The 27,763-nt window shown below is 51.8% G+C and overlaps 1 protein-coding gene across 2 annotated transcripts in view; it reads right to left on the bottom strand.

Moving 5' to 3' along the window:
- TRAPPC11 (trafficking protein particle complex subunit 11) overlaps nucleotides 1–27,763 on the bottom strand; it is a 626,226-nt gene that overhangs the window by 310,747 nt on the left and 287,716 nt on the right. For both annotated transcript variants that reach the window (XM_085641890.1, XM_085641891.1), the window contains exon 22: nucleotides 21,371–21,492. In XM_085641890.1, coding sequence (XP_085498016.1) covers nucleotides 21,371–21,492 — 122 coding nt within the window. The remainder of the gene's footprint in view (nucleotides 1–21,370; nucleotides 21,493–27,763) is intronic.

The following is a 27,763-nucleotide window of genomic DNA, read 5'->3' as shown; positions in this document are numbered from 1 at the left end:
TCTGTTATCTTTTATGTTTTAAACTGATCCAAAGGCCAATTTCCCTTCTCTATGGCTCACACATTCCCAGGTTGCCGTTGCATGGGGGGCTGACTGCCATCATAAGTCTAAAGTCTAGGTCCAAGACTGATTTGGGGCTACTATTCGCCAAGATTAAAGGTGGAGCCTTCTCTGTCTCACTGGTTTTGTTTTTCGACCTCCTTTTTGCTGTGGCTTCTCCTGAAGTAAGCTCCCGCTTTCTTTTATTGGTGGCTTGTTTTTTGCCTTGTACTTTGCCGGATCTTATCCTTATTGGTTGGTTGTTATGGCAAATGGTACTGCAAATGGTACTAATCACTTTGTTACTATGACAGGTAGTGTTGAATGCTTGCTTGCGCTTTTCCTTTAATCACGCTCGCCTACTTGCACATATAGAATACACTAACTCAAGAAAGGCGCTGTGTTTCTAGAATAGTATGATGCAATATAATGCAGCCCTTCTATCTGCTGTGTCTGTGCGACTGTACGTCATTGCCCTTCTCTAGTGTGCCGGATAGCCGTAGATGGCAGACTGTAGTAGACTATGGCAATAATGATAAGAATAGCTGAGGCCCAGGGCCTGAGGCTAAGGCAGGGGCTATAAGATAGCTAAAGCCAAAGCGACCCGAGCGTCAGCAGGAGAAGAAGTAAGGAAACACAGGATACAACTGTAGCATGGTAGGGGTTAAGGCCAAGCGGCAACCCCCCATGCCACACACAAGTCGCACCCAGACCTAGCTGGCCCGCCTCTGCAGGGGCTGGGCTCGCACTCTGTGTGCGGTAGATGCTACCGCCGTGCTCGAACCCTGGGCCTTACCCCATGCCTTGCCTCCAGCTCAGCTTCAATCCCCCAAACCTTAGAGGATCCCTGAAGTGCCTTAAAGTGTCCTTGATGGGTCTGTTCACCCGTCCGGGCTGAGTCCCCGTCGGGCTACTCCCACCCTCAACTCGAATACACACGGGCTGCAGGTGGGCTATTGGCTAAGGCTTACACCGACCCTGACCCGTGACCCCCTCCTGATGGTCAGACTCCTTCGGTTCGGCTCCTGCAGCCCGGAGTGCTGGTAATCGGAGTTCGCGTCTGACGTCACTTCCGCTTCTCTGTAAACAGGTAGAAATATATGGGTAAGTGCAGGAGCAGGGGGACTAGTGTTTAGGTAGGCTAAGGAGCACTAGTGCATAGTCGGAGGTCGAGGTAAAAAGTAATAGGCAGGGGCAAAGTACTTAACTATTAGCAGAGGAGACAGAACTTCCTGAATAGTAGATAAAATAGGGTGGAGGCAGGGCTAGTGGTTGTAAGGGATAGTTAGGGCTAGAGATAAACGGTTATAGGTATAAATACTAGGGACAGAGTACAGACAAGGTAGAAGTACTAGGGTATAAGTGTAGTTAAAGGTTCTATGGCAGACTGGTTACAGGTATTTTAGGTATGTGTAGGGTTAGAGGCACTAGGGTAAGAAAAGCCAGTCAAGGAAGCGGAGGCAAAAACTAAGTAAGAGGAAGGGTTATCAGAGTCCTTCCCCACAAATAAGTAGAGATGGAAGATGAAGGGAAATTTGGGAGTTCCCCCTCCAACACTTACCCTCTCTTAAGGAGAAAGTATTGATTTATGTAATTGAAGAAAAAACAAAACCACAGTGAATTGTTCTACAAAAAATGAATTCACCAGAATTAATTTGTCATGGTGGGATTGTCATTAATTTAGAAACATTTGAAACCTGTTCGTAGAGAAAGTTAGAGAAAGATTCTCCAGGCCAGTATCTTGAAGTCAGTTTTTTCTGCAGAATCACATGCTACTCTATGACACAAGTAAATCAAGTATAGGGATTCGGGTGTGAAACATATTTCTCACATACAACGGTTTATAAGCAATAGTTATATTTTGGTTTATTAAGAGTTCCATTAAATATTCCATGCCTTTTTGCCCAGGTGCAGAAAATTCCTGTTCTAAAGACTGACAAAAACTTGTTAACTCTATTCCAGTCCTGATATTTTTCACAAGGCCTGTAATGAGGATCTCTCTGGAGAGTAAAACTAAGTGAAACATGATCAGAAAGGGGGTCTGAAGTACATGGAAAGATAGACAGAGTAGACGGAGCAAGAATAATGATTAGTTTAAAAATGACATGGCTTGTAAAGAGCGGATGGGCAGGGGAAACTCAAAGTCTACCACAGTAAAGGTGAAGAAAGGCTTCAAGAACATCAATGAATTCAAAAAGACGAGACACGTCTATAAAAGCACTATGGCCATATCTCATATACAGAATGATAGAAAATAGTGTTGCTTCTGGGTGGAATGAAGGAGGAGGAAATGGCAAGCACTATCAGATATACTACCTCCCGAAAAAAGTACAGACCTCCAAGCACAAAGGGGTGTATGTAGAAATGTGTGAGGGAGTGTGATAAACCAGGCTCAAAAATATTATGAGAAGTTCTGGGTGGGAATGTGGTACACGCAAACTGCTTACCTTCAGTAATACTCTTTCTGGTCAATACTCTAACTGTAGATTCTCCAACTTGTTAATATTCCTAGTGGCCAGATTGGACCCAGAATTTTTTTTAATGTGCTTCTGTGTGCCAGTAATTGGCCCCATGCAGCTCTGCGGCAACATCATTCCACTATGAAAGTGAAGAATGGAGATGCATACAAGCGCCACCCATGAAAGAGGACATCAACTTCTTTGATTTGCTTGTCTGCACCTTCAGACGTGGAGCCCAACAGCAGATTGGAATAACCAGTGTGTAGATTTCTAAATTGAGACCTTTTTATATGGATAATAAGGCCAGTGCACAGAATGGGGAGGTGGGAGGGCAGTGAGGACTCTTTGGTTAGAGTACCCACCAGAAAGAGTGCTACCAGAATTAAGCAACTTGTTCTTCCGATGGATAGTTATAACTGTATATTCATCAACTTGAGAATATATACCAAAGCAATACCTTCCAAGAGGTGGGCATTTGGAGTGACTTAAACCAAAAAGACACACAGAACCAACCAAGCTAAATGCCCTTCCCTTTGGACATAGCCTTCAAGGCAGTACTGCTTTGTCAACGTGTACACTGGTGCTCACATAGCTTCATGACAGATGCCAGGACAGGGACTATGCATGCCTATGCAGTGATCGCATCTTTAGCTCTGGGGTAATGAGCCTTCAGGCATTCTGGGAGCTGCTTCTTATCAAATGCGTAGCAGATCTTAAGCAGGGAACTATCCATCAGGGGATGGTCTGCTTCTGCATCACCTTCCACTTCTTTTCAGCCATAGAACTCTGTTGGCCCTGGCCCTCTCTGCAGGATCACCCCAAACTTTTTGCCTTCACTCTCTTCCTTATGCTTAACTTGTTTTTGTTGGCTTTAAGGGATCTGTGCACGTTACCACTGCTAACCAGTGCTTGTGCTCTATCTCAAACATCGTAAATTTGGCATTTTAACATATGTTCTCTCCCTATAACGTGGTCAAATTGGCATACACCTTATTGGCATATTTAACTTACTTGTAAGTCCCTAGTATATGATACTACATGTACACAGGGTCTGTAAATTATGTGCTATTAGCGAGACTGTAGAACTGACTATGTCACCCCCCTAAAGTAGCTTTTTGAAACATGTCTCAGGCCTGTAACTGCAGAGCAGTTTTAAACTGCCATTGGACCTGGAAAAGTAATTATTTTGCCAAGCCTAAACATTCCTTTTTAATACTTACAAGTCACCCCTAAGGTAGGCCCTAAAGGCTCATATGGCAAAGTGCATTGTATTTAAAAAGTAGGACACGTTTAAATTTGACAAGTTCTGGCAGTTAAAAACTCCTTAAGTCATTTTTCACTGTGGTATGGTCTTTATCACCCATTGGCTAACACTGGGTTGCCTTATTACATTTAATAAGGGCCAACTTTGGATTGGAAGCAGATAGAGATTTGCTGTTTACACTCACATTAATTGTAATGTAAAACCCTCTTTAATACTGAAGTTGAACTTGAAGTTTAAATCTGAAAATCCAACTTCTAGAAAGTTGGCATTTTCTTGTCCTTGAACTGTGCCTTCTGCCAGACTCCTGGGTCCCATGACTGAATCGCTCTGCTGTTGGGGTTTGTGTATTCCTTTCAGAGAGTGACACAAAGGGGGCTTAGGTCTGGATTGGATGAGCCATCCTAGCAGGATGACTGGGAAGGAGTTGTAGACAGCCTCACTTACGCTTCAAAGTGCTTTGCCTCTGGCACACACAAATGAATCTGACACCAGGCCTGCCCTGCCTTTTGTCCCCCTTAGACAGTTTGGAGCATTCACAGGGAAAGGGGAAGAATGTTTCAGATCTAGTAGGGGTAGGATAGGGAGTACTCCCACAAAAATGCTGGATTCAGGTATAAATATTGGACCAACTGAGCTACTCATCTTAACACTCCTGGACCTGTGGAGATTACAAAAGAAGGACTGCCCCCGGTCTGAAAGACTACCTTGTTGTCTTCAAAGAAAGGCTGGACCTGCATACCTTCATTCCAGGATACATACACTCACAATTAAGCCAATCTGTTTTGAGAGAAGGTACCAGAGGGTTAAGCACAGGTTAATTTTGTGGCTTTTGTGGTTTAACCCGACATGGATTGCGGCTGTTGCCTGAGAGGGGGTTTCCACCCCCTCAACAAACAGCCCAAATTCTTACAAAACCTACAAAAAGCTGATCGTTTACCTGAAGTTTTGTGGTATGATTGATGTAAAACCTTATCATTCTCTTGTGGTCTGAACAGTAGAGTCTTTTGTTCTCTTTCTAGAGAAATGGGGGAGCAAAAGAGGTTGGAAGAGTGATGGTTTGTTTGACGTGAAAACATGTCACCACCTTTAGCAGTAACACTGCTCAAGTTTGTAACATCAGTTTTTCTAACAAAAAAAACCATTAAGTGGTACAAGGAGGTTGGACCGAGAGGGCCTGAAGCTCACTCACATGGCATGCCGAATTTATTGCAACCAGAAAAAAACCTTTTTAATACAAGGAGGCCCAATGGACAACTGTGCTTCGGTTCGAATGGGGTATACAATGAGCAAAGTGAGGGCCAAATTCTAGTCATCACAAAGGGTTTCAGTGGAAGTATATGTTGCCAACATCTATGATACCGCATTGCAACAGATGATTTGAACATGGATGGTTGATCCAGCAAACGTAAAAACTCCGTAATGGGCAACAAATAACCTTTAACGTGCCCACAGCAAGTTTTTGCTGGGCCACAGAAAAAACAAATATCGATACATATGACAGATTGGAATGCCACCGGTCAATCTGATAGGCGCTGCAACAAGCCAAAAACTAATCCCAGTATACACGGATTTCCTGATTGGACGCCTGTCTTCCAGAATCACTACAACTTTAGGAGGAAAGCCAAAGGAGATCAATTACTGGTGCTTTATCTCCAAGCATGTATGTGCAAGACCCTGCCCTGATGCCCAACAGAAGATCCTCACGATGCGGCTGCCTGGTTGAAGGACAGATGCTTAGGCACAAAAGTTCTGTGTACCACACTCTCCTGGCCTAATCTGAAGCCACAAGGATGACTTGGGCCCCGTCCCTCCTGATCTTTTCCAGAACGCAGGGCAGGAGAGGCAGTCAGGGGAAAGCATACAGGAGTCCCATGCTGTATAGCATTAGGAGTACGTCACAACACAGCCTTCATGGAAACTCCAAAGAACAAGTTATTTTCCTTGGGTAATGCCTTATCTGGTAGAGACTCTATCTAGCCGCAGATTCCTTACTATAGAATTATCCCCAGGTGTAAGACTGGATCTGGAATTTTGTGAGCAGTACTCCCTGCGTGCTGGTAGATGGCTTTGTTCAGCTACACGTGGCAGCGCCGGTAGTGAGGTGCACAGTGCCTATATAGGCACCACCCCAATGCACTGACATCAGTTTCTTTTCATGACTTTCCACAACAGAATCGGGAGCCATGAAGAATACGGATGACTGGTGTAGAAACTAGGGCGCTGAAAAGGGAAAAACCCTGTCACTAGAAATACGTTCACATGGCCGTGAAGATGGGTGGCTCGGTAAAGAATCTGCGGATAGTCTCTACTGAAGGTAGCTTGTTCATCTGATAGAGACTTCTAGCCACAGATTCCTTACTTTAGACTAGATACCCAAACAATACCTCCCTGGAGGAGGGTCTGCGAAACAATTTCAAACTAAAAAGTTCTGCAAGACCAAATGGGCAAAATGCCTATCCCTACGAGCCTGACTGTCCAATCAGTAGTGCTTGATAAATGGGTGTAGAGATGCCCATGTTGCTATCTGGAACATGTCCAGGACTGGAACTCTACGTGCTAATGCTGTGGTCATAGCCTTGGCTAGGGTGGAATGAGCAAGTCAAGTCATAGGCACTTCTGTAGCGCAAAACATATCACTTCGAAGAGTCTCATGGCGCTTGCAGCGGCTGGGAGCGGAAAAGAGCTGGGGAGGATTACTGGTCGAATAACCATGTCTTAAGCTTATTTCGGAAGCACCCTAGAATGGGGGTGGATCGTAGGTCAGCGGGCAATTTGTTCGAGGAAGCTGGGGCTAAGTAGGAAAAAGATCTACCACCCTGTCTGGTGGTGTATATTCTGAAGGGGATAAGCAAGGACTTGGTACTAGACCTCAGTGCCCTCTGAGGCTTGTACCAACAGAGTTTTCTGGACCAGTATTGTGGTTTCTTCCCATAAAGATATTTATGCGTAAGGCATAAGACCTTAAAGAGAATGCGCTTTCTCACTGGAAGCCAGTGTAGAGCTCTAAGACATGGAGCAGAAGAAGTTCGATGAGGGAGGTTCAGAATCATTTTAGCCGCAATGTTTTGTAGAGTCTGGAGTTTGTTTAAAAAGGTTTCATTGATGGACTGTCCATCCGGTTAGCATGCAAGTCCTCTGGGGGTTGCTTCTTGGTCGGTGCGTAGCAGATTTTAATTCAGAGCACAATTCATCAGGAGATGGTCTGCTGTCAAGGTAGAGTAACAACTCTCTTTTTGGGTCCAGACTGAGATGTCGCTCCTCCTCCTTGGAGGGATGTAACAGAGTGTAAAAAGTAGGCAGGGTGATGGACTGGCCTATATGAAAAGGAATAACATCTTTCGGCAGATAGGAAGCTCTAGTGCGAAGAAACAGCTTGTCTGGGTAGATATACAGAGGCTTGACTGACAAAGCCGGAAGCTCACTGACCCTCTAGGCAGATCTTATTGCCACCAGGAAGGCCATCTTGATGATAAGGAGCCTGAGAGGACAATTGTGCAATGGTTAAAAGGCAGCTGACAAAAAAAGTTAAGACCAGATTAAAATCCCATGAGGCATGATGAAGGGCAACAGTGAAAACGTGTTGTAGACTGCAGGAAAGTAGGATCTGATTTCATGCTTAACCCCACTTTTTGCCTGGTGTTATGCTGCTTCTGACTAGTCTGACTGGGATACTGCTAATCAGGACCCCAGTCTCGGTGCTTTCTCCCCTAAATTGGTTATGGTGAGTACTTGGGTACGTCTCAGATTGGCTACTGGTGTACCCTTATAAGTCCCCAGTATATGGTACTAAGGTACCCATGAGCTGAATCATGTATTGTGCCACCCATGGGAGACCACTCAAACTCAGACTGCAGGCCTGACATTGCAGGCTGTGTAAGCTGAAGCTAGCACCACTTACGAAAGATATAGGTTTCCCTATATCTAAAGGTACTGCACTTAAAATCTATGTCACCCCTAAAGCAGGCCTTTGAATCCTGAAGGCAGGGAGCTCAGTTTTAAGTGTGAGGGTGCCCTTGCATGGGCAGGACATCCCTACAGCCGGGTTGTAAGTGCATCAGCCATTACGATACACAGAGTGGCCATGCATCACTGCGCGATGGCTAACTCTACACTGGCTGTAATGAACCCGGTCATGTTTGATATCAAACATGTTGGAATCATACTCCCACACTGTAGCTGGTGTGGGAGGTATGATTCCATGCACTGTAAATCTCCTACAGGAGGCCCTAAGTGCCCTGGGTACCAGTCTTCCAGAACCTGAAAGCAAGCTAGGGCTTCTGCCAACCAGAGACATAATTCTGCCCTCCTGCTGCTGAGCCAAACTTGAGCAGGGGCAGGTAGAACAATAGATATGACCACCTCCCAGACAGGGTTTAGAGTATTGGGGCAGGGGCGCTTGCCAGCGCCACTGAGACTGCTTGAAGGGCACACTTGGTGACTTCCTTAAATACTCCAGTTCAAACAAGTTCAAGGAGACGTTGGCTCCCGCTATGGCGCGAAACAGGAGTAAGAACATGGGAGTATCCTCCACACTGTCCAGCCCCCTCCACTGGGAGGGACCCCTGAATCATCCAAACTCTTTCATTGGGGTACTTAAGGGCTCACCTGTGGGCAGGTCCTTGGAGTCGTCATGGGATTCGATTCAGATCCAACTCAGCGTCATCTTCAACCGACTGGACACCCTGACCAATTCGTGCTGACCGAGTCAGACGGACCGCAGTGAACTTTGCTTCGGGAAACAGAGACTGCAACCTGTAAGACTGTCTGCTCAGAGCCTCATCATCCTGCAACTCCATTGCCTCAACCGTGTCTGTGCTCCATACTGGTCCCTCACAGGGCCTGTGGGCATCAAAGACATCTGAAGCAATCTCCCATGGAGTGAAGGAGTCACTGCCTTGCATCTGAAGGCACTGCAATGTAGCTGATCGGTTTGCTGATTTCGGGCTCCTACGGACTCCAACAGGCTTTGTACCACAGGTGATGGTTCTACAACTTCATCAAGGACTGCCTGTGTCCGCTGACTGTTGCTAAGGGGAGTAGACTCCAGTCTCCAGAGATCTCCGGCTCCTCTAAAGGGACTTTTTTGATCCCAGTAGACTCCCCTGTTTGCTTGGCTGCCTGTTCTGACTCCCATCCTCTTGGTGAGTCTCTTGGGCCTCGCAGTCCTAAACTCTGCACCTTTTCGCTTGCCACGTTGTTTGTAGTTGCCAAGGCTTGTTGGTGTTTGACGGACACCAACCCCTCAACTCTCGACATCCGACGTGGGACAGCTTGTGAACGGCTCCTGGTCTTCCACAGCGTCGCGGGGTCCTCACAGCTGCAGGTTCAAGGTCATCATCAGCTCTCCTGCAACATCCGACAATGGTGGGCAGTCATCCTCTGTGCCCCTGGTCACGCCGAAGTGGCAAAGACTCTGTCCCCTCCGCTTGCAGGTACTTTTACATCTTGAATCCACCTTTGGGTTCCACTGGACACTTTCACCTTCTTCACCAGCTGCATATTCCTGAAGCACTCCATTGAGTTTGACGGCAGTTCCCGATGCCACTTCACACCCAAGTACCCGGCTTCCCTGGTGTAGGTATCCTGGTTCCTTGGGTATCCACAGGTCGGGTGGCTCTCCAACCTTCTGTCTTCCACGTGGTTTCTTCAGGGTCCACTGAGGAGGGTCCTTCTTTCAAATTGCAACCGCAACGTACTCATGGGCTTGAACTGAGCACGTGTTTGTGTTCCCACTTTGCACATGGCCTCTGTGGGGTACCTGGTTACTTACCTTGGGTCCCCCGCGCTTCTAAGTCTTCTGCTTAAGGTCTTGGCTTGGGTCATGGTTCGCAACCCACTATCTTAGTATATGGTTTGGTCCCCCCGGGCGACCACTGTGTACATCATGCTACTTACCTGTCTTCTTTGCAAAGTATTGTGTGCATTGTGTATATCTCCAGGTCGGAGATATTTGTATTTGTTAGTGATAAATATCTACTTTTATAAATTCACTGTGTGGTTCTTTTCACATAATCTATATCGATAAGATTACGTTTTCATAAAACAAGTTGCTTTACACTCCTTCTGGACTAAGCCTGAAGGCTGCTCTCCACAGCTACCACTTAGAGAGCTTTCTAAGGTTGCCTAAGACCACTAAAATCACCATAAGGGTGTCTGAAGTAGTTCAGGGTGCTACACTTAAAGAAGTGAGCACCATATACTAAGCCAGCTTCTCACACAGACCTTTCAAAAACCTGTTTACAATAGGGGATTTGAAGAGGGATGGCTGATCTGGAAACCGCAGAAACGCTGAGTTGGCAGAAAGATAGCCCTTAAGGGTACCCAGAGCAGAGCCTAAGAGAGGGGGAGCAGAAAGAGTCAATCTGTTTCTCTGTGCAGCATGCCACAAGCTTGCCCCAACGGCAGGATTATACCGTTTTGGTGGAGGGCCACCTGGCCGCCAAGATAACATTGCAGACTTCGACTGTTGCCGCTCAATATCCATGCATGAAAGCAGAGCATTGACAGACTCTAAAGGAGAGACCTACCAAGCTGCTTGCGACAGAAGATCCTCCCAAAGGGGCAGCCTCGTCAGAGGACCTATGGCCATGGTCCAAGCTTGGTATACCGAACTCTGCGAGCACAATCCGCAGCCACAAGGAAGATTGAGCCCAGTAGTTCCTGATCTTCTTGAGAACTTTGTTCAGGAATGGTATGGGAGGAAAGGCATACAGGAGGTGTGAGCTCCACTCGAGATGAACAGTCTCCGAGCGAGAGCAGCCTTGGAAACTCTAGCGTACAAAACTGCTGACAATGCATGTTCTCGGTGGTGGCAAAAAGATCTAACCAAGGCTCTCCCCACTGTTGAAAGAGGCCTTGTGTCACCTCCAACCTCCAGATGGAGACGCCATTAGTGACCTGCTAGGCATCTTCGGACGCGTTTGTTTGGCCTGGCATTCAGAGAGTCTGCCAGGTGTTGAACCACCAGGGATATGCCCGGACGTTCCAGCTCTGTCCAGAGGCGCAGTGTCTCTTGACAGAGGGTCCAGGACCCCACCCATACTGTTTGTAGCTGTACCACATGGCTTGATGTCTTTCGCTGACCGAATCGCGGTTCGTTAATCACCACTGCAGGTTTTTTGCAGTTCCCTCCGAGATCTGGACCAATTTGGAGAGATTCCTGTGATGCTGCACCCACTGAAACTTCAGGTCCCACTGCAAAACCCACATATGCCCACATGTGTCACAAGCAGGATGCAGGAGGCCATAAGGCACAGCAGCCTCAGTCAGTCTCACCGAAATCCAGGATAGAGGCTGAAACATCTGTATCATAGCCTCAATATCCTAGACTCGCCATTCGGAAGGATAGGCTTGAAACTGCACAGTGTTCAGAACAGCTCGATGAAAGAGAGCATCTGAGAGACAGTCAGGTGTGACTTTGGCAAGCTGATGGTGAACCCAAGAGAATGCAGAAGGTCTGTCCTAGTCTGGAGATGGGAAAAGACAGCCTGGTCTGAGCGCGCTTCAATATCCAGTTTTCGAGATGGGGGAAGACAGGCAATCCTGATAACCACAGATGATCTGCAACCACCGCCATCACCTTGGATAACACCCGAGGGGTAATGGTGGGTCCAAAAGAGAGCACAGTGGGGGCGTGGCCGCGCCGAGCTGCAAGATGGCCGCCGTGTAACGGGGCTCTGCCGGCCAACTAATCCGTCAGCCCATCCGGCTTCTGCCTTGATATTTGTGCAGGGAAGATACGGCGGGAGGTGCCCAGACGAAGAGGAGTCTAGCGGTGCTGCTGTGGCCGAAATTGGCAGCGGGGATCAGGAGCTACATACCCTAGCTGATCCGGCGGCTGGGAGGCACCGCGCTGAGCGGCGTCCTCTGCTACGCGAGGCCCTGGTCGCGGGCCGTGGCCCGTCAGACGCGTGGAGGCTGTCGATGACACTGGTGGAGCGTGGGACGCCCTGCGATTGGCACCCAAGTGACGGCGGCGGGCCCCTGCTGTGCGGCGGACAGCCTTTGTTGTGGGGCTGGAGCGAGACGTCTGCGGAGCTGATGTGCGGACTGCTTGGGCCTTGCCGGCGTGGCCGCGCTCTGCGCTGATGCCTGTACCGGTGCTCCTGCTGACTTGAGACGGCGAGGGACGGGGGCTGCGGCGCCTTGTGAGCGCGGCCCGATCCCTACCTGCAACGAATGAAATCCGGCTATCTGGCCTGTGGAATCCATGCCCTAAACTCCGTGGGTCTGCCAGCGGGGGGAGTTGATGAGGTGGTGGTGAGGAGGGCACGAGAGGCCGGCCGGGTTGCCCTCCGGGCTGCTGCCCGAGCGCGGAGAAACCGCCGTTGGTACCTGATTGACGCAGGCCCGCGACCTGAGTGCGCCGAGAGCTGGCTGGACCTTGCCTGTTTGGCGGTGTTCTCCGCGGAGCATGGGCGGAGCGTGGGGCCACTTGGGGATGTGACTATCTGGCCTGCGCGGTCCTTGCGCTTGGTGGGGCCTGTGACCAGCGGTGTGCCTGCTGCCTCCCTCAATCGGTGCCGGTGTGTGGTGGCCCCTCGGAGGCGCCATGGGGAAGTCGGACACCAAGCAGCGGAAGCTCCACTTTGAGAGGCAAGCTTCACGCGGCGCCGAGGCGGTGCCGGCGTCGCAGACTGTGGTCCCCGAAACGCAGCTGGACCCAACGCCGGAGGATGATGTCAAGAGCATGTTCCGCGACCTTAAGGGCTGCCTCAAGGAAATTGACGGCAAACTCGACTCCATGGCCCAGCGGCTTGATGGCATATCACATAAGGTCGACCAGCACGAGGAGCGTATCGCGGCGGTGGAAGCGCGGATTGCCGACTGCGAAGAGGGCCACGGAGACACCCAGGAGAAATTACTTTGCATGGACAGGGTCCTGGAGGTGATACGAGGGCGCAACGAAGATTTGGAAGCCCGCTCCCGCAGAAATAACGTACGAATTATTGGTATTGCGGAATCCACAAACATTGGCAATATGGAACACTTCGTTGAGGGTATGTTCCGCAACCTGTTTGGGGAGGACCTGTTGGCCATGTTCTTGATCGAGCGTGCACACCGCACGTTGGGGCCGCGACCTGTGCCGGGAGCTCCGCCACGACCGATCCTGGCCCGTGTTCTAAATTACCGGGACAGGGATACTATCCTGCGGTTGACACGTGAAAAAGGTGAGCTCACTTTCCAAAATATGGCCATCTCCTTATTTCCAGATTTTACGCAGGCTGTGCAGGCTGCGAGGCGAGAATTCGTGCCGGCAAAAAAAATCTTCCAGAAGGTGGGGACTAAGTATGCCATGCTGTACCCGGCCAAGTTGCGGATACACCATAAAGGGAAGCCAATGGTCTTCACAGCGGCGGCGGATGCGCTCAAATTTGCGAGGCAGGCGGAACGGTCGCAGTGAGAGCGGCGAGATGAGCAAGATTCTCCTCCGATGGGCCAGTTAGGTGACATTGAATAACGCAGCACAATATCACCTTGAGACGTGCTGGGACGCCGGACACCGTGACTGTCAGCTGCACGGCCTGTAACCACCTATGGGGGTCCCTGGGGCCTGCGGGGACGATAGCTCTGTCCCGGAGCTGTGGGAATGGTCAGCTTTAGCACGGTTAACTTTGCTGATACCCTGCGGAACACTGTAAGGGGAGGAATGCAGGGCCTCCCTAGCTGTAAATTGATGTACTGCGTGAGTAGAAGGCAGAACTGTTCGGCCACCCTGTCGATTTTAGACGGGGGAGTTAGCCGGTGACCCCACGCCCCTGTGGGATGATTCCCGAGATACTATTGCAGGACAGTTACTGTTGGGTGGGGTGGCGGGGGGGGGGGGAAGGTATCTCAACCTGATTGGGGGGTTGGAGTGGGTGGATGGGTTTGTGGTTATTGTTGGTTGGTTTTATTACACTGCGTTTTTTTACTACACCACTAAATGATGATGCGGCCTTGCCACGGGCCGACTTTCTATGGTTGTGGATCCGGGGGAATGTGAAGTGGGGGGTCCCCCTGTGGGCCCTGGAACGGGGGCCATCGGTGACTTCGCCATTACATAGGACACACACATATAAGCCTCCCTGACCGCGCTGCGCTGCCTTACATGGAATATCCGTGGTCTTAACGATCACCGCAAGATACGCCTGACCCATGTACATTTGTCAAGACACCAAATCAACATATGTTTCCTACAGGAAACGCATTTGACTCGCAACGCCGGGGACAAGCTTAGATGTGCTCGATGGGGCGAGATACACTCCTCCGGCTGCTCCAATTACTCCCGGGCAGTGGCTATTCTTCTCCGCAAAGGCCTTCCCTGGCAAACATTTAAGGTGCACGCGGACTCTGAGGGGCGCTACATAATACTGCTGGGGAAGTTATTTCACATGCCGATCACATTAGTTAATACATATGGCCCCAACTCGGATGACCCTGGGTTTTTTCGTCACGTCTGGCACCTGGCACAATCACTGGGCGGAGGGGCATGCATGTGGGGAGGAGATTTCAATGCCGTGCTTTCGCTGGAGCTAGATAGGAAGGGGGCTGCTCGCGTGCATCACCCGCAAGCTGCAGGTCTTATACGCGGCCTAATGGCAGATTATAATCTACTGGACTCGTGGCGCGTATTACATCCCGCGGTTAGGGAAGGCACCTGCTTCACCCCGCACAGAGGAGCCTGGTCCCGCTTGGACTTCTGGCTCTTGACCCCACAGGTGCATGCCTGGGTGTCTGCAGTTACTCACAAGGCGCGCACCCTCTCAGACCACTCACCTGTTGAACTGACTCTGACTGTCCCCAAGCCATACATTACACTCTTCACGTGGCGATTGCCTGCGCAGGCCCTGTCATATCAGGTGTTTCGGGAGGATATCCATCAGCACATACTCGACTACTTTGAGCACAATGCGGGTTCCGTGACATCGTTGGGCACCTTGTGGGACGCGTTTAAGGTGGTGATCAGGGGCCACTGCATTGCGGGACAGGCCAAAGTCCTAAAGACTATCAGGGGTGCGCTAGGTAAATTGGAGGATCGCCTGCATTCTCTGGAGGTGAAGTACTGTTCGGACCCCTCGACTGCCACCTTGGCTGAAACTCGCACCACGCTAACTGAATATCAGACAGAAGCTGATAGGGAGCTTAAGTTCCTGACTAAGCATGCTGTGGCCCGCAGATATGGGGAGGGGGATCGCCCAGGCAGAACGCTCGCCCTCCTGCTGCGCTCACAACGACCCTCTCCCTTCGTCTCCTCAGTGATGACAAAGGGAGGTGATACCGTGTATACACCTCCGGAAATACTAGATACCTTTCGGACCTTTTACAGGGACTTGTATAATGCTCGGGCAGCCCACCCACAGGCGGAGCTGTCTGACTATTTTGATACGATACAACTTATATGGTTCAATGCGCACCAAAAAGGTTACTTCGATCGGCCCTTTGCGGCAGAAGATGTGCGGGAGGCAATAGGATCATTGGCAGCCGGCAAGGCACCGGGACCGGACGGCCTCGCGGCACAGTTTTACAAGGAATATGCAGATCTCCTGGCCCCCCGACTGTTGGCAGTGTATGCTGAGGCGGTCGAGACGGGTATACTCCCAGAATCCATGAGAGAGGCTGTCATCATTACCCTCCTAAAACCGGACAAGGATGTCCAGCAATGCGACTCCTACAGGCCATTATCTTTAATTAATACTGACGCAAAGATCTTTGCAAAAATGCTCGCAACTCGGCTACAGCCAGTGTTGCCCCTCATGATCCGCCCGGATCAGTCGGGCTTTGTGCCGGGCCGCTCGACGTCCCACAACCTCCGCACCCTCTTCGGGGTGCTGCACTATTTGGCCCCACATGTTAAGGCTGCGGCGGTACTGTTAGACGCCACCAAAGCGTTCGACTCCCTGGAGTGGGGGTTCCTGTTTCCTCTGCTGCAGCGCATGGGTGTGAGTGAGGCCTTTATCAGATACATTAGACTGCTTTATACCGGCATCACTGCTAGGGTGAGAGTGAACGGGCTCGTCTCTGCGCCATTTGCCATTCGGAGGGGTACGAGACAGGGCTGCCCCCTATCGCCCCTGCTCTTTGCCATCGCCACAGAGCCTTTGGCTGCCCGCATCAGACAGCATCATGCGGCCAGGGGCATTGGCTTCTCGTCAAGGGCGCTGTCCATATCGCTGTACGCGGATGATATTACGCTATATGTGTCTGATCCTCAGGTAAACCTCTCCCCTCTGACAAGAGAACTGATGGAGTATGGTCGGCTGTCGGGAGTGAATATAAATTGGGAGAAATCGGTCATTTTGCCCCTGACGTCCGGGACTCCCCGCTTTACCCCGGACTGCCCGCTGAAATGGGCAACTGGACCGGTGCGGTACCTGGGGATTTGGATAAGCACGGATATGCAGCAGATATGGGCGGAAAATTACGGGCGGGTGATGAGTTGGGTGGAAGAGAGGGTCGGCTGCTGGAAGCATTTGCCCCTTTCGCTGGCTGGAAGAATCGCTGTGGCTAAAATGGTGATCCTGCCTAAACTCCTATATTTATTCGTGAATATCCCACTGCCCCTAGCTGCACATTTTTTGCGACAGGTACGCTCGCGGATGGTGGAGCTGGCCTGGGGAGGTAAACAGCCGAGGGTGGCATGGGAGACCCTCACTCTTCCACAGCGACAGGGAGGCCTGGCCGCACCAGACTTCTCCTTATATGCCTACTGTGCACAGGCACAGTTCCTGCACTACTGGGCGCACCCCACACCGTTTCAACCGCACGTGGCAATAGAGACTGATAGAGCGGCCCCGCTGCCGCTAACTGTGGCACTCTACACGCCACACATCCGGAGATGCACGGAAATCGACCCGGTGCACGCACTCAGGTGGGCCTGGGATGGGCTGAGACGGAGGGCCGGGCTGGACCTTCTTTACACCCGATCTATGCCTCTGCGCGGGAACCCGATGTGGCCACCGCTGCGAAATATGCAGACCGGGGAGCGTGCCGCGGTGCTGGGCCTTCGCACTGGGGGCGATTTGTTTCCGGGGGACACCTTCCTCACGCTGGAGCAGATGTGTTGTGCGGAAGCTCCGACGCTACTGGACACGCTTCTTTATTATCAGCTCCGCCACTCGTGCCGGAAGCTGTTCCCCACGTTCCCGGCGCCGCCGCCGGATCTGCTTGCCCTGGAAAATGTGCTGTCCGTGGAGTCAGGGCGCAAGCTTGTATCCCGATTGTATGTGCGAATGCAAGCTAATCACCCCGTGGTTCTTCCGGCGGCGCGGGGCCTATGGGCGGCGGAATTGGGTGCAGATATTTCTGATGTGCACTGGGACTTGTGTTGTTAGCTTCTTGAGATTCTGTCCCCCAACTACAGGCTGCGCCTGATCCACTTCAAATACATACACATGACGTATCGCACCCCTAGCCGATTGCACCGCATGGGCTTAAGAGACACAGATGAGTGCTGGCGCTGTTACACTCGTGGAGCCACCTTTATGCATATGGCGTGGGACTGTCCCACATTGGCGACCTTCTGGACAAGGGTGGTGAAGATAGTATGCGAAATCACGGGCCTACAGATACCATGCACACCACAGGTTACGCTGCTGGGAATTTTAAATATGGTTGAGCCCAAACACCGTAAGCTGCCAGCGATGCTATTGTTACTGGCCAAACGACAAGTTGCTATGCATTGGGGAGTTGTTACGTCGCCTAGCGTTAGGGAATGGGTCAGAAGCGCTGTATACTGCCAGACACAGCTCGCCTTGTACTGGGAGTTTATGCCGATGCGATCGAGGCCTAAGGATATATGGGGGCCCTTCACACACTGGTTGGAGCGCGCTCTGCCGCAGGCGCTGTAGCTCGATGCTATCCCCTAGGGCGGGAGGGAGATGGTGGTCATTGCATTTGCCCATGGGGCGTATTGGCAGACGTTGGGTTGGAGGGGCGCGTGCGGGAGGGGGAGGAAGATGGACAGCTGGGTAAAGAGCAGATTGTCATATAACACTGAGTGGGTGTCCTCGCAACCTCGTATTTGGTGCTATGTTGGTGGGGAGACGTATCGTCATCGCTGAACATATGTACACAGCAGTGAGTGGTATTGTTTTAAGTTTGTTATTGAAAAATGCAAATAAAAAGAATTTAAAAAAAAAAAAAAGAGAGCACAGTGAAATGAAAGTGCTTGTGGCTCTCAGTGAACCACAGTTATCGCTTGTGAGCAGGCAGGACAGTTATGCGGAAATATGTGTCCTGTAAGTTTAATACTGACATCCAGTGTCTTGGGCCCAGGGCAGACAGAGCTTGAGTGAGCTTGAGCATTTTGAACTTTTTCTTGAGGAAGAAACTGAGAGGACACAGATCTAGGATAGGATGGAGGCCTCGGACGTTCTTTGGCACCAGAAAGTAGCGGGAATAGCAACCACAACTTCGGCAGCTTCTCTATGGTTCACTTGGCCAAAACAGCCGTCACTTCCTGGTGGAGCAAGGTAAGATGGTCCTCAGTAAGCCTGTCGCAAGTGGGTGCCATGGGTGGAGGGGTATTCATGAAGGGAAGGGAGTAGGCTCTTCGGACAATTTGAAGAACCCATTGGTTTGATGTTACAGACCTCCAGTTGGGCAGGTGATAGCACCCAGTGGAAGGTAGTATATGCTAAGAGGACAAATTAAAGGGGTTTGGAGGCTGCAGCTAAGGAGGTGCCTGGCCCGACCGCTGGCTGCCCGATGCACAAGGTCTGTGTGTACCGCGTTCTCGACCATGCAGAGGCTGGGAAAATTGCGCACCGTGGTGGCTGGGTGGGTAAAGAAGCGGCTGGAAGCCCCTTCCGTGGCCACGAAAGGAGTGAGAGACGGACTGGGGTTGGCGAAGGGCCATGGAAAGGCCCAAGGACTTGGCCCTAACCCGGCTGTCCTTGAAGCGCTCCAGTGCTGAGTGTGCCTTGTCTCTGTAAAGACGGGAGCCATCAAAGGGCATGTGCATAGGCGAGGCTTGGACATCCCCTGAAAAACAAGCGTGGCACCGTAAGGCAAGCATTGATGAAACCGCTCTGCCTAGCGAACTAGTGGAATCCAGTCTACATCTGATCGCAAACTTCACTGCATCTCTCCCATCAGCAATAGCTTAGGAAAATATGGCCCAGGCCTCCTCCGGGACCATTGGCAGCACCTGCGCAGCCGAATCATATAGGGCTTGGGAGTAATGACCCAAAAGTCATGCAGAGTTCAAGGACCTCAGTGACAGGCTGGTGGAAGAAAACATTTTCTTACCTAACGTGTCCAGCCAATGGAATCCCTATCTGGTGGAGCAGGATGGAATGCACCAGGATTTATGTGTGAGGTGGAGGCTTGACTGACCAACCTCTCTGTGGTTGGGTGTTGTGTGAGAAGTTGGAGTCACCTGGAGCGGGGCAAAGGTGGCGGGTAACAGTCCTGTTCACAGAAGCCCCTGTGCTGGACTTGGACCAGGTCTCAAGCAGGATGTCCGTAAGGGCTTCATTAAAAGGGAAAAGCGGTTCAAAGGGGGTCACTCCCTGCTAAAGCACCTCTGTCAGGACACTGGCCTTGATTGTCACTGAGGGCAACTGAAAGTCTAGGACCTCAGCCGCCCTTTTCACCACCATAGCAAATTATGCTTCCTCCCACATAGCCACAGTAGGGTGAGAAAGCATTCCAGTATCTGGGGAGGTGTCTAATCAACAGTCCATGTTGGCATCTAATATTCTTCAGACGCCAGCGACCCCTCCCAATCCACCCAAAGACCCACTCAATGGGAATAAAACTCCAGCAGCGCCGAAGTCATGTCAGACGACACCCCCCTCCGTGTCGGAGTCAGGGATAAGAATGGGAATGGCTCTGCTGTGTGGCAGGGAGTGCCCACATCAGGGCCGGCACTGGGGAAGATCGAGATGGTGCCTGATCCATCTGTTAACCCAAGGGGCCTGACTAGCGCCAAGGGCAGACCCGCCAGTGGGGAACCAGTAGGGGCCAATACTAAACCCTGGGGTCCAAACGTGCGCCAACGGGGATGAGCTGCCAAAATATGAGGGGCATGGCCTCATAAAACTCATGGAGTTGGGCAGGGATCACTCCGGCTCCTGGAAACTTTGGGAGGCGCAGAGCTGGCCCAAGCGCAAGCTCAACTGTGGAGACAGGCCTTAAATGACTATGCTCACTCGTCTCGTCAGAGGACCATGACGGATGGGGCAGAGTTGAAGACCTCTTCAACTTCTTGTTCTTCTTTTTCTTGTGGGACTTACAACCAATGCCGGGATGACTTTGAATCCGATGAAGATCTTGCATGCCGCAATTGATCCTGGGATCTTCCTCTCGACTGAGATTGAGACGGTTGTGGCATTGAGCAGCAAGGAGCTTGAGGGACCATTTCCTAAGGCCTTGGGGTGCATAGCACAGCAGTCGGTGCAGGTCTACGTGTTTTGGTTGCGTTCCAGGCACCAGAGACAAACAAGTTGCAGGTCACTCACTGGCATCTGTGAGTGACAGGAGCAGCAAAGTTTGAAGCCGGCCTTCCTAGAGGACATCCCATCCACACCAGGAGAAGATTTCTCAAGAAGAACTTCAACAAAACTTGAAAAAAGTTCAGTCAAAAACTGAACTGGGGCAGCTCTCTCCCAATCTGGGTTGAAAGGCGCAGATAGAAAAGAACTGACATCAGCACGCTGATTAGGCACCTTGCACGTTGCCATGTGGAGCCAAACGATACCACCTACACCTGTAGGTGGAGCCAAAAGATACCACCTACAGGTGTGCAGGGGTACTGCTCACAAAAAAGTTTACTGAACCAGTCTGATGCTAGGGATAATTCCAAGATAAGGAGTCTGCGGCTAGAAGTCTCTATCAGATATGACACTGCACATTCTCGGCGAAGTGGCAAAGAGATCAAGCTAGGGTTCTCTCCACAGCTGGAAGAAAACATGCGCCACCCTCATAAATGCTATTGTGATCCGCTAGGCGTCTGCAGCTGAGCTTATCTGCAATTAAAGATCCCACCAGGTGGTGTGTTGGCAGGAAAACACCCTTACAGCTCAACCAGTTCCAGATGTGCAGGACACACAACCCTAATGTGCTCTGCTTTTTGCAGTACCATATGGCAGTGGTGCTGTCCATAAGAACCTGAACCAGCCTGCCAGCCTGAAGGTTGGCAGGAAGGCCTTCAACACAAAGCGAATTGCCTGCAGCTCTGATAGATTTATGTGGAGGAGTGACTCCGCAGGGGACCAGATGCCTCTGATCTCCACCTCTCCCAGATGACCTACCCATCCCAGTCCCATCTAGCCACACCTGTCAGCCAAACCTGCTGCAGGTCCAATTGCGGTTGAGCAATCAGTGCATGTCTTTTGCAGCCCTCTATAAAATCTGGATGGAATTTGTTAGTTTTCTCTGGTGATGCTCTGTCCAAGACTGATTATAAAATGCCACTGCAGACACTTCCTTGCCCAGTGACATAGAGATTCAATAAACCATTAACAAATCACACAAACATGCTGAGGTTCTCGTGCAAAGGCGTTCTGCAGTATCCTTTTGCCTTTCTTAATAAACTATATCGCTTGGTCCAAATAAAAGTCTCATGTAAATTGTGTGAAGGGGATACACTGAATATTTATCAGTCACTGGATGTGAAGCTTACCTTTTCACCCGGCTGCAAATCGCCAACAGGAATGTCTGTGAGGAGGGCAGGATGGGAATCATCACACATTTCTGTCCCAATTAGAGTAACATGGGTTTTCTGAGTCAAATTTGCATCTTGTCCTGCAAACGGCACAAACAAGACTTACAAAAGAGCAGTGACTAGACAACAATTTCACAAGCTTTAAGCAAAAATTAAAACAACTTCTATTCAAGCGAGAAGCATGAGCAACACCATGTCTTCAACTGCCCTTATTTTAACTCTCTCTTTGAAGCCCCCTTTTCCTGTACCTCCAAACCCAATTTACTCTCAATATTCATGCACTTATTGAGGTCTTCCTCCCTACAAACTATACATAAGTCTGGCTCCATCTATTGTTTACCGGTGAACAATCTGCTGCATCACCCCGTTACTTGACTTACCCTCCAGAATATATGTTTTATTAGTTTGCTGGACCTTGAATATGGGCTTCTGGAATCTGGGTATGAACTACAAACAATAAATGGTGAGTACAAACATGACAAGTAAAAGTCAATCAGACTAAAGAAATTTAGACCGTATATATGCAAAAGAATAGCAAACCCAAATGTAAGACAAGTATAAAGGAGAACATGGTGGACAGATGCTCCCTTTAACTGCCTGCATAACAAGGTGTTAATGGTGAGAAATGTTCTGCAACGTATGGGTGAATATCCATAAATGTACAGGCAGGTTTGAAGTGTATCCATGAATTTTAAAATACGTCAAGAAGCAGTGTGGAGAGCACACCTTCTTAAATAAAATTAAGTCAGTACTGTAGGACGCTGGCTTTTTTATGCAGTGTAACGAAACGAGGTACACTGTGCAGAAAGTCCAGGCAACCCTTAATGGCTTACTGGGGCTTGCTTTAACAATCCCAAAGTGCTCTATTTGCAGCAGTGTGGTCGAGCAGTTTAGGCTTATCAGAGTGGAGTGTTAAACATTTGGTGAACACACACACAGTCAATAAAAGAGACACACACTCAATAAGAAATCCCAGGCCAATTAGGAAAAATAACACAATATTTTATATTGTATTTAGACACCAGATCTTCAAGATCAGGTAAGTACTTTAGTTTGCTATCCTTTTTACAAAGTAAAACAGTTGAATAATAAAGTTGTAAGATTTGAGGAAAGAGCCTCGAACACGGTAATGTTATCCTCTGGAAGGAAAAGACATCTACTGCACACAGATATTTGCAAACGGCTGCAGAGGGTACCGTTTAGAACTAAAGGTGCCTGGGGGCCAAGTTCCAAAGTACCACCAGCAGTTTGGATTTACCTGCCCTAGTGTGTCCGGATGCAAAGGTGCTGGTTGCGATGGTAGCCGTGAGCGCGGTTACCTGTCAAAGTTCAAATGGACATGTCAAAACATCAGAGTCACCACAGTGGGACTTGGGGTCAAGTCCAGCGGAACCCAAAGGGAAGTTTAGTTCGTAGGGACTCCTAGGCCAAGCGGACACAGGCAGAAGAGGTGTACTTGGGCTGTGTGGTTCGGGTGCAGAGGTATTGGCTGGTGGGCCACGTTAGCGTTGGAAGCTGTCACAGTTCTTGGTGCACCTGCAGTAGAGGGAAAAGAAACACAGGAAGGCCACTCTCAGTGTGGAGCTCGCCTTTCTCAAAGTCCCTCAAGGTACAGGTAAATCTTTGTGGCGGGTGGTGTCCGGACTGGACACAAAAAAGTCGTTTTGGGCGCAAGTGCCCCGGTAGTCAGGGTATTGGTGCAGGGGGGCTCCTGGAGGGTCTAGCGTCTTTAAACATGCCAGAGAGATGAGTCTGACCTCCTAGAGCCTTGTGGACCACCTCCTGTGGCGCTGTTCCTTTGGTGGGCCCAATGGTTACCAAACAGATGCTTTCGCTGCCTGCAGAATCAGGGGTATGGCTCCTCCACCTCAAAGGAGATGCTGCTTGGTTGTTGAAGTTTCTGGACGTTTCTCCACAGCTTTGCGAGGAGTTCAGCTCTTGGACAAGTTGGGTTGGTGCGACTGTCGAGGTTCCAACAGCAAAGCAGTGCCAAGTAGTGGGGAGAGTGGGCTTAAACCTGACCCAGAGTTCCTATTTTCACTGAATCCAAGATGGTGAAACCCTTCTTTCGTTGTTCACTTCAGGTAGCCCATCTGTGTGTGACTAGCCAGTAAGTGAGCACACCTTCTGACTATCTAATTTTCCTCACCTGCTCTGGTGCCAAATGGGCCCCAGGGCAGGGGGTGCCATTCCCAGGTCGGGGGGAAGCCGGAGATGGCATATTAAAGGGGGCAAACGCTTTGAAGCCTCTGACCTTGACTGCTAGCTATCCTGTTGGAGAAGGTATGAGCACCTTCACCTGGACAGGCATTGTTTCTGACCTTTGACAGCGCAGGGTCTAACCTGCAGGGCATCAGAAACTTGTTTGTGGTGGGAGGCTAGGAGATACCAGTCAGCCAGCACACTAAGAGACTATGCATGTCATAATGGCTCTAGTACTGGCATCAGTACAGATTTATTATGACGAGGTGTTTGATACCAAACACCATTATTTTCAGTGAAGCCATTAGGCACCTGGGTAACTCATAATGGCCAGTGCCCAGTGCATACGCTTAAGATGGTTTCCTGGCCACTTGCAGTGTCGGGGCAATGGAATCAGACATCCCAGGGGCATATCTGCTGATGCAGATTTGTCCTCACATACAATACATAGAATCCTGCCTTAGGGCTCCAAGGCCTGCTATAAGGGTGACTTAAATAGGAGGGCGCGCGGCCAAGATGGCTGTGCTCGAGTGAGGCTCCCGAGCAGCAGAGCCGTTATCCTCTGCTTCTCCTGCCCGGGGTGTGCCCCGGGGCTGCCGGTGCTGCCTGCTTCTGCCCGTGAGGTCCCAGCGTCCCTGTGGGGCCCGAACTGAAAGCGGGGGCGGCCTCTGACTACGTGCCGCCCCATTGGGGACTTGCCTGGCGAGCGGAGCGGTGCGGTGCGGGGCGAGCTGGAGGCGGCGGCCGGCCGCGGGAATCACCCTACACCGCGGCTTGCCACGAGGAGGCTGGGCCGTGCAGCGAGGTGCGGATCGACGGCTGGCGGACTGGCGACCCGCAAGGGATTACCCCGCAACGAAGGGACCTGGGGGAACTGACGACCAGCTGCATTGTGACCCTGCCTGCCTAAGAGCGCCGAGCCTGCAGGCGCTTGCTGTGGTGGTCGATGGTGGTGACCATGACGGCCGGGGGCGATAGTGGCAGACATGGGACCCTGCGGCGCCCGAGAGCCCGGTGAGTGACCTGGTGCGAAAGACCCCCCTCTGGCTGCGAGGCTGTGGACGGGCACCTGGTGAGCGCCTGGCTGCTGCCCTCGGGGCGAAGAGGACTGCTGTGGTGGCGGAGGCGACCCTGGAGAGCGTGCTGTGGCCCTGAGAATTGCGACGTGGGAGTGATCGGACAGCCAGGATCAGAGTGAGGAGTTTGGGGAGCTGGCCGCTTGCCTGCTGCTGGGTGCGTTGAGGTGATCTGGCCATTGTGGACTAGGCGGAGCGCGGACTGGAGGACTCTGGCTGTCGGTTGCCCACGGACCGCGACGCACTTCCCCCGCCGGTGACGCTGCCCTGCGCCTTGACCCCCCTGGTGTTGGCCCGACTCGTGGTAGTGGGACTGGGCCCTTTGATACCGGCATCTGGAGGTGCCTGGAGCCCCGGTCGACCTCGCGCACCACTGGACTCTCTGAATGCCGTCGGCGCAGCAACTGGCCATGGGGCGGCTTCGGAACAGGCACACCGAGACCAGGCTGAGGGTGGAAGGTCTTGACGCGGCGCCGGGGCGCTCTGCTGGGACTGTGGCACCGCCTGCGTCGACCCTGGAAGCCAAGATGGACGCCATGCTGGCAGCGGTTGACCGACTGGGCAATACGCTGGAACAAACTCGAACCTCCCTGGAGTCCCGGATTGACAAAGTCGCGGTTGACTTCACCTTGCTCCACGCCGACCATCGCAAGCTGGCGGACACCGTTGCCAGTCACAGCCAGGCGCTACAGGATGTTCAGCCGATAGCGCGCAACCACTCTGCCACTTTGCAGGACCTGATAGACCGCGTTAACACTCTCGAGGACCGTGCAGAGGATGCGGAGGGCCGCTCTCGGCGCCAGAACATACGAGTCGTGGGCCTGGTGGAAGTTGAGGAAGGTGGACGACCGGAGCAGTTCGTTGAAGGTTGGTTGCGGGACATCCTGCCCCCGGGGGTGCTCTCCCCGCAGTTTGTGGTGGAGCGGGCACACAGAGTGCCGATGAGGAGACCCGTCCCTGGGGCCCGGCCGCGTCCTTTCCAGTTTCGACTCCTCAACTACCGGGACCGGGACGTGATCCTCCGGGAAACGAGGAAAATGGGTGCCCTGACGGTAGGGGGTGGCGCAGTGATGCTGTTCCCGGACTACACTGCGACCGTTCAGAAGCGGATGAGCAACTATCTGGAGGTGAAACGCCGGCTCCGTGAATTGCAAATCCAATATTCGCTGCTGTTCCCCTCGCGCCTCACGAAAGATGGGACACGTTTTTTCGACGCCCCGTTTGATGTCTGGGACTGGCTGGAGGAAACGGGCCAACTTGGTGGCCCCCGGCCCGCGGACCCGTGGCCCGTGGGGCGCAGGGAGAAAAGACTGAGACGACGGAGACAGAGGGACCGACGCGGTGGAGCGGGGCCGAGTCCTCCGGCGGCCCCGAGTCCGGAGAGGATGCGCGTGGAGCGGCTGGAGGCTCTTGAAGCGGTGGCCACTCTGGGATCCGTGAGCAGCCAGGGGGACGTGGCGGCTCGCGCACACAGTGACACTGAGACTGACCTGTCCTCCTCCCCGTCCATCATGATTCCGGAATACCAGGTGTTGCCGGTGGTGACCCCCCAGACGGCCGACCTTCTGGGGTGAACTCTTGTCTGATTGCACTGTGTTCAATGCAGGTACCCCGAGGTGGTGGGCTGAGTGCTGCGGACTACTCTTGAGGGGAGGGGGTTTCCTGCCTCTGTTGCCTCCGGGATTGTGGTTCTGTGGCTCTTTATGCTTCCATGGCTGGGCAGGTTGGGGTGCCGTGGGGGTCACGGGGGCTGGAGGGGCAGTGTGGGTTCCCTTACACGGGAGACGGGGTTGGGAGTCCACGCATGTCCTGGTCGCAGGGGTACGGGGTGGTGGCGATTCCCACACACATTCCTCTGGGGAGCAGTTGAGCGATTGGCTCCCCTATAGGCACACGAGGCTCTGACGGGGGTAACATGGGGCTCTTGCAGATCGGAACCAGCAGTATTGCCCTTTGGCCCCCACTAACGCATATTTGGCCTGGTAGTTCACAGGCGATTGAGTCTTACATGTTTGGACGAATGCCCGTTCTGGGGTTTGCCCTTGCGGTTATGGAGTTCCTTTTGTTAATCTTACTTTTACCTTTGTCTATTTGCACTCTGCAGTGTTCTGCAGTTTTCTTGTACACCATGTTCTTGCAGCAGGCGGTCTGGGTAACAGTGCTCTTGGTCTCCCTCCTCCCCCCGGCTGGCCCGCTTCGGCCTGTGGGCCTCGCGTTGTCCACATTCCGCACTGATGGCTGACACTGCAATAGTCACCTGGAACATTAGAGGCATGCACACACCGGCCTGCCGATACTCTGTTTTTGCCTACTTGCAGAGGCACAGGATAGCGGTGGCCCTTCTCCAGGAGACACACATGACACGGCCAGAGTTGGACAAGTTGCGCGCTCGGTGGAGGGGGCAGCTTTTTGGGACCACATATTCTGCGCATGCTCGGGGTACGCTGGTTTGGGTACGGGCGGGTACACCCTTCACATGCTCCGAAGTAGTGCTTGATCCTACTGCCCGATACACGTTGGTTCGGGGGAGGCTCAACGGGCACTCTATGCTCCTGGGATCCATCTATGCCCGAACGTTGACCAACCGTCGTTCCTTGACCAACTCTCGGCGGCCTTGACCCCGTATGTGGGTCTTCCCTGGTTACTGGGTGGGGTCTTTAACGCGGTGTTGGACACGGGCCTTGACAGATCCTACCCGCCACTCCGTATCACACAGGCAGTCTCGAACGCGAGGAACCTTACTGATTGGCTGTCGCGATGGGCCCTGCATGACGTCTGGCGTACCTTACACCCCACTGACCGACTCTATTCATATTACTCGGCGGTACATGACCTTCACGTTCGCCTTGACAGGGTGGTGAGCTCTCCTTCACTGGACCCATTGATAACCCAGGCGGACTACCTGGGCCGGACCCACTCGGACCACAATCCTCTTAGGCTGCGTCTCTGCTGGGATCTGGGGAGGCCCCACATTCCCACATGGCGTTTGCAACCGGCCGCTCTGGAGGACGCGGAGTTTCGAGCTTCGCTCGGCACAGCGGTCGAACAGTTCTTTGACTTCAATGAGGGTACG

The sequence above is a fragment of the Triturus cristatus genome, chromosome 2_2 (assembly GCF_964204655.1).
Source record: "Triturus cristatus chromosome 2_2, aTriCri1.1, whole genome shotgun sequence".
Taxonomy (NCBI): domain Eukaryota; kingdom Metazoa; phylum Chordata; class Amphibia; order Caudata; family Salamandridae; genus Triturus; species Triturus cristatus.
Note: the sequence above shows the minus strand (reverse complement) of the source record. Positions and strands in the feature narration are given on the sequence as shown.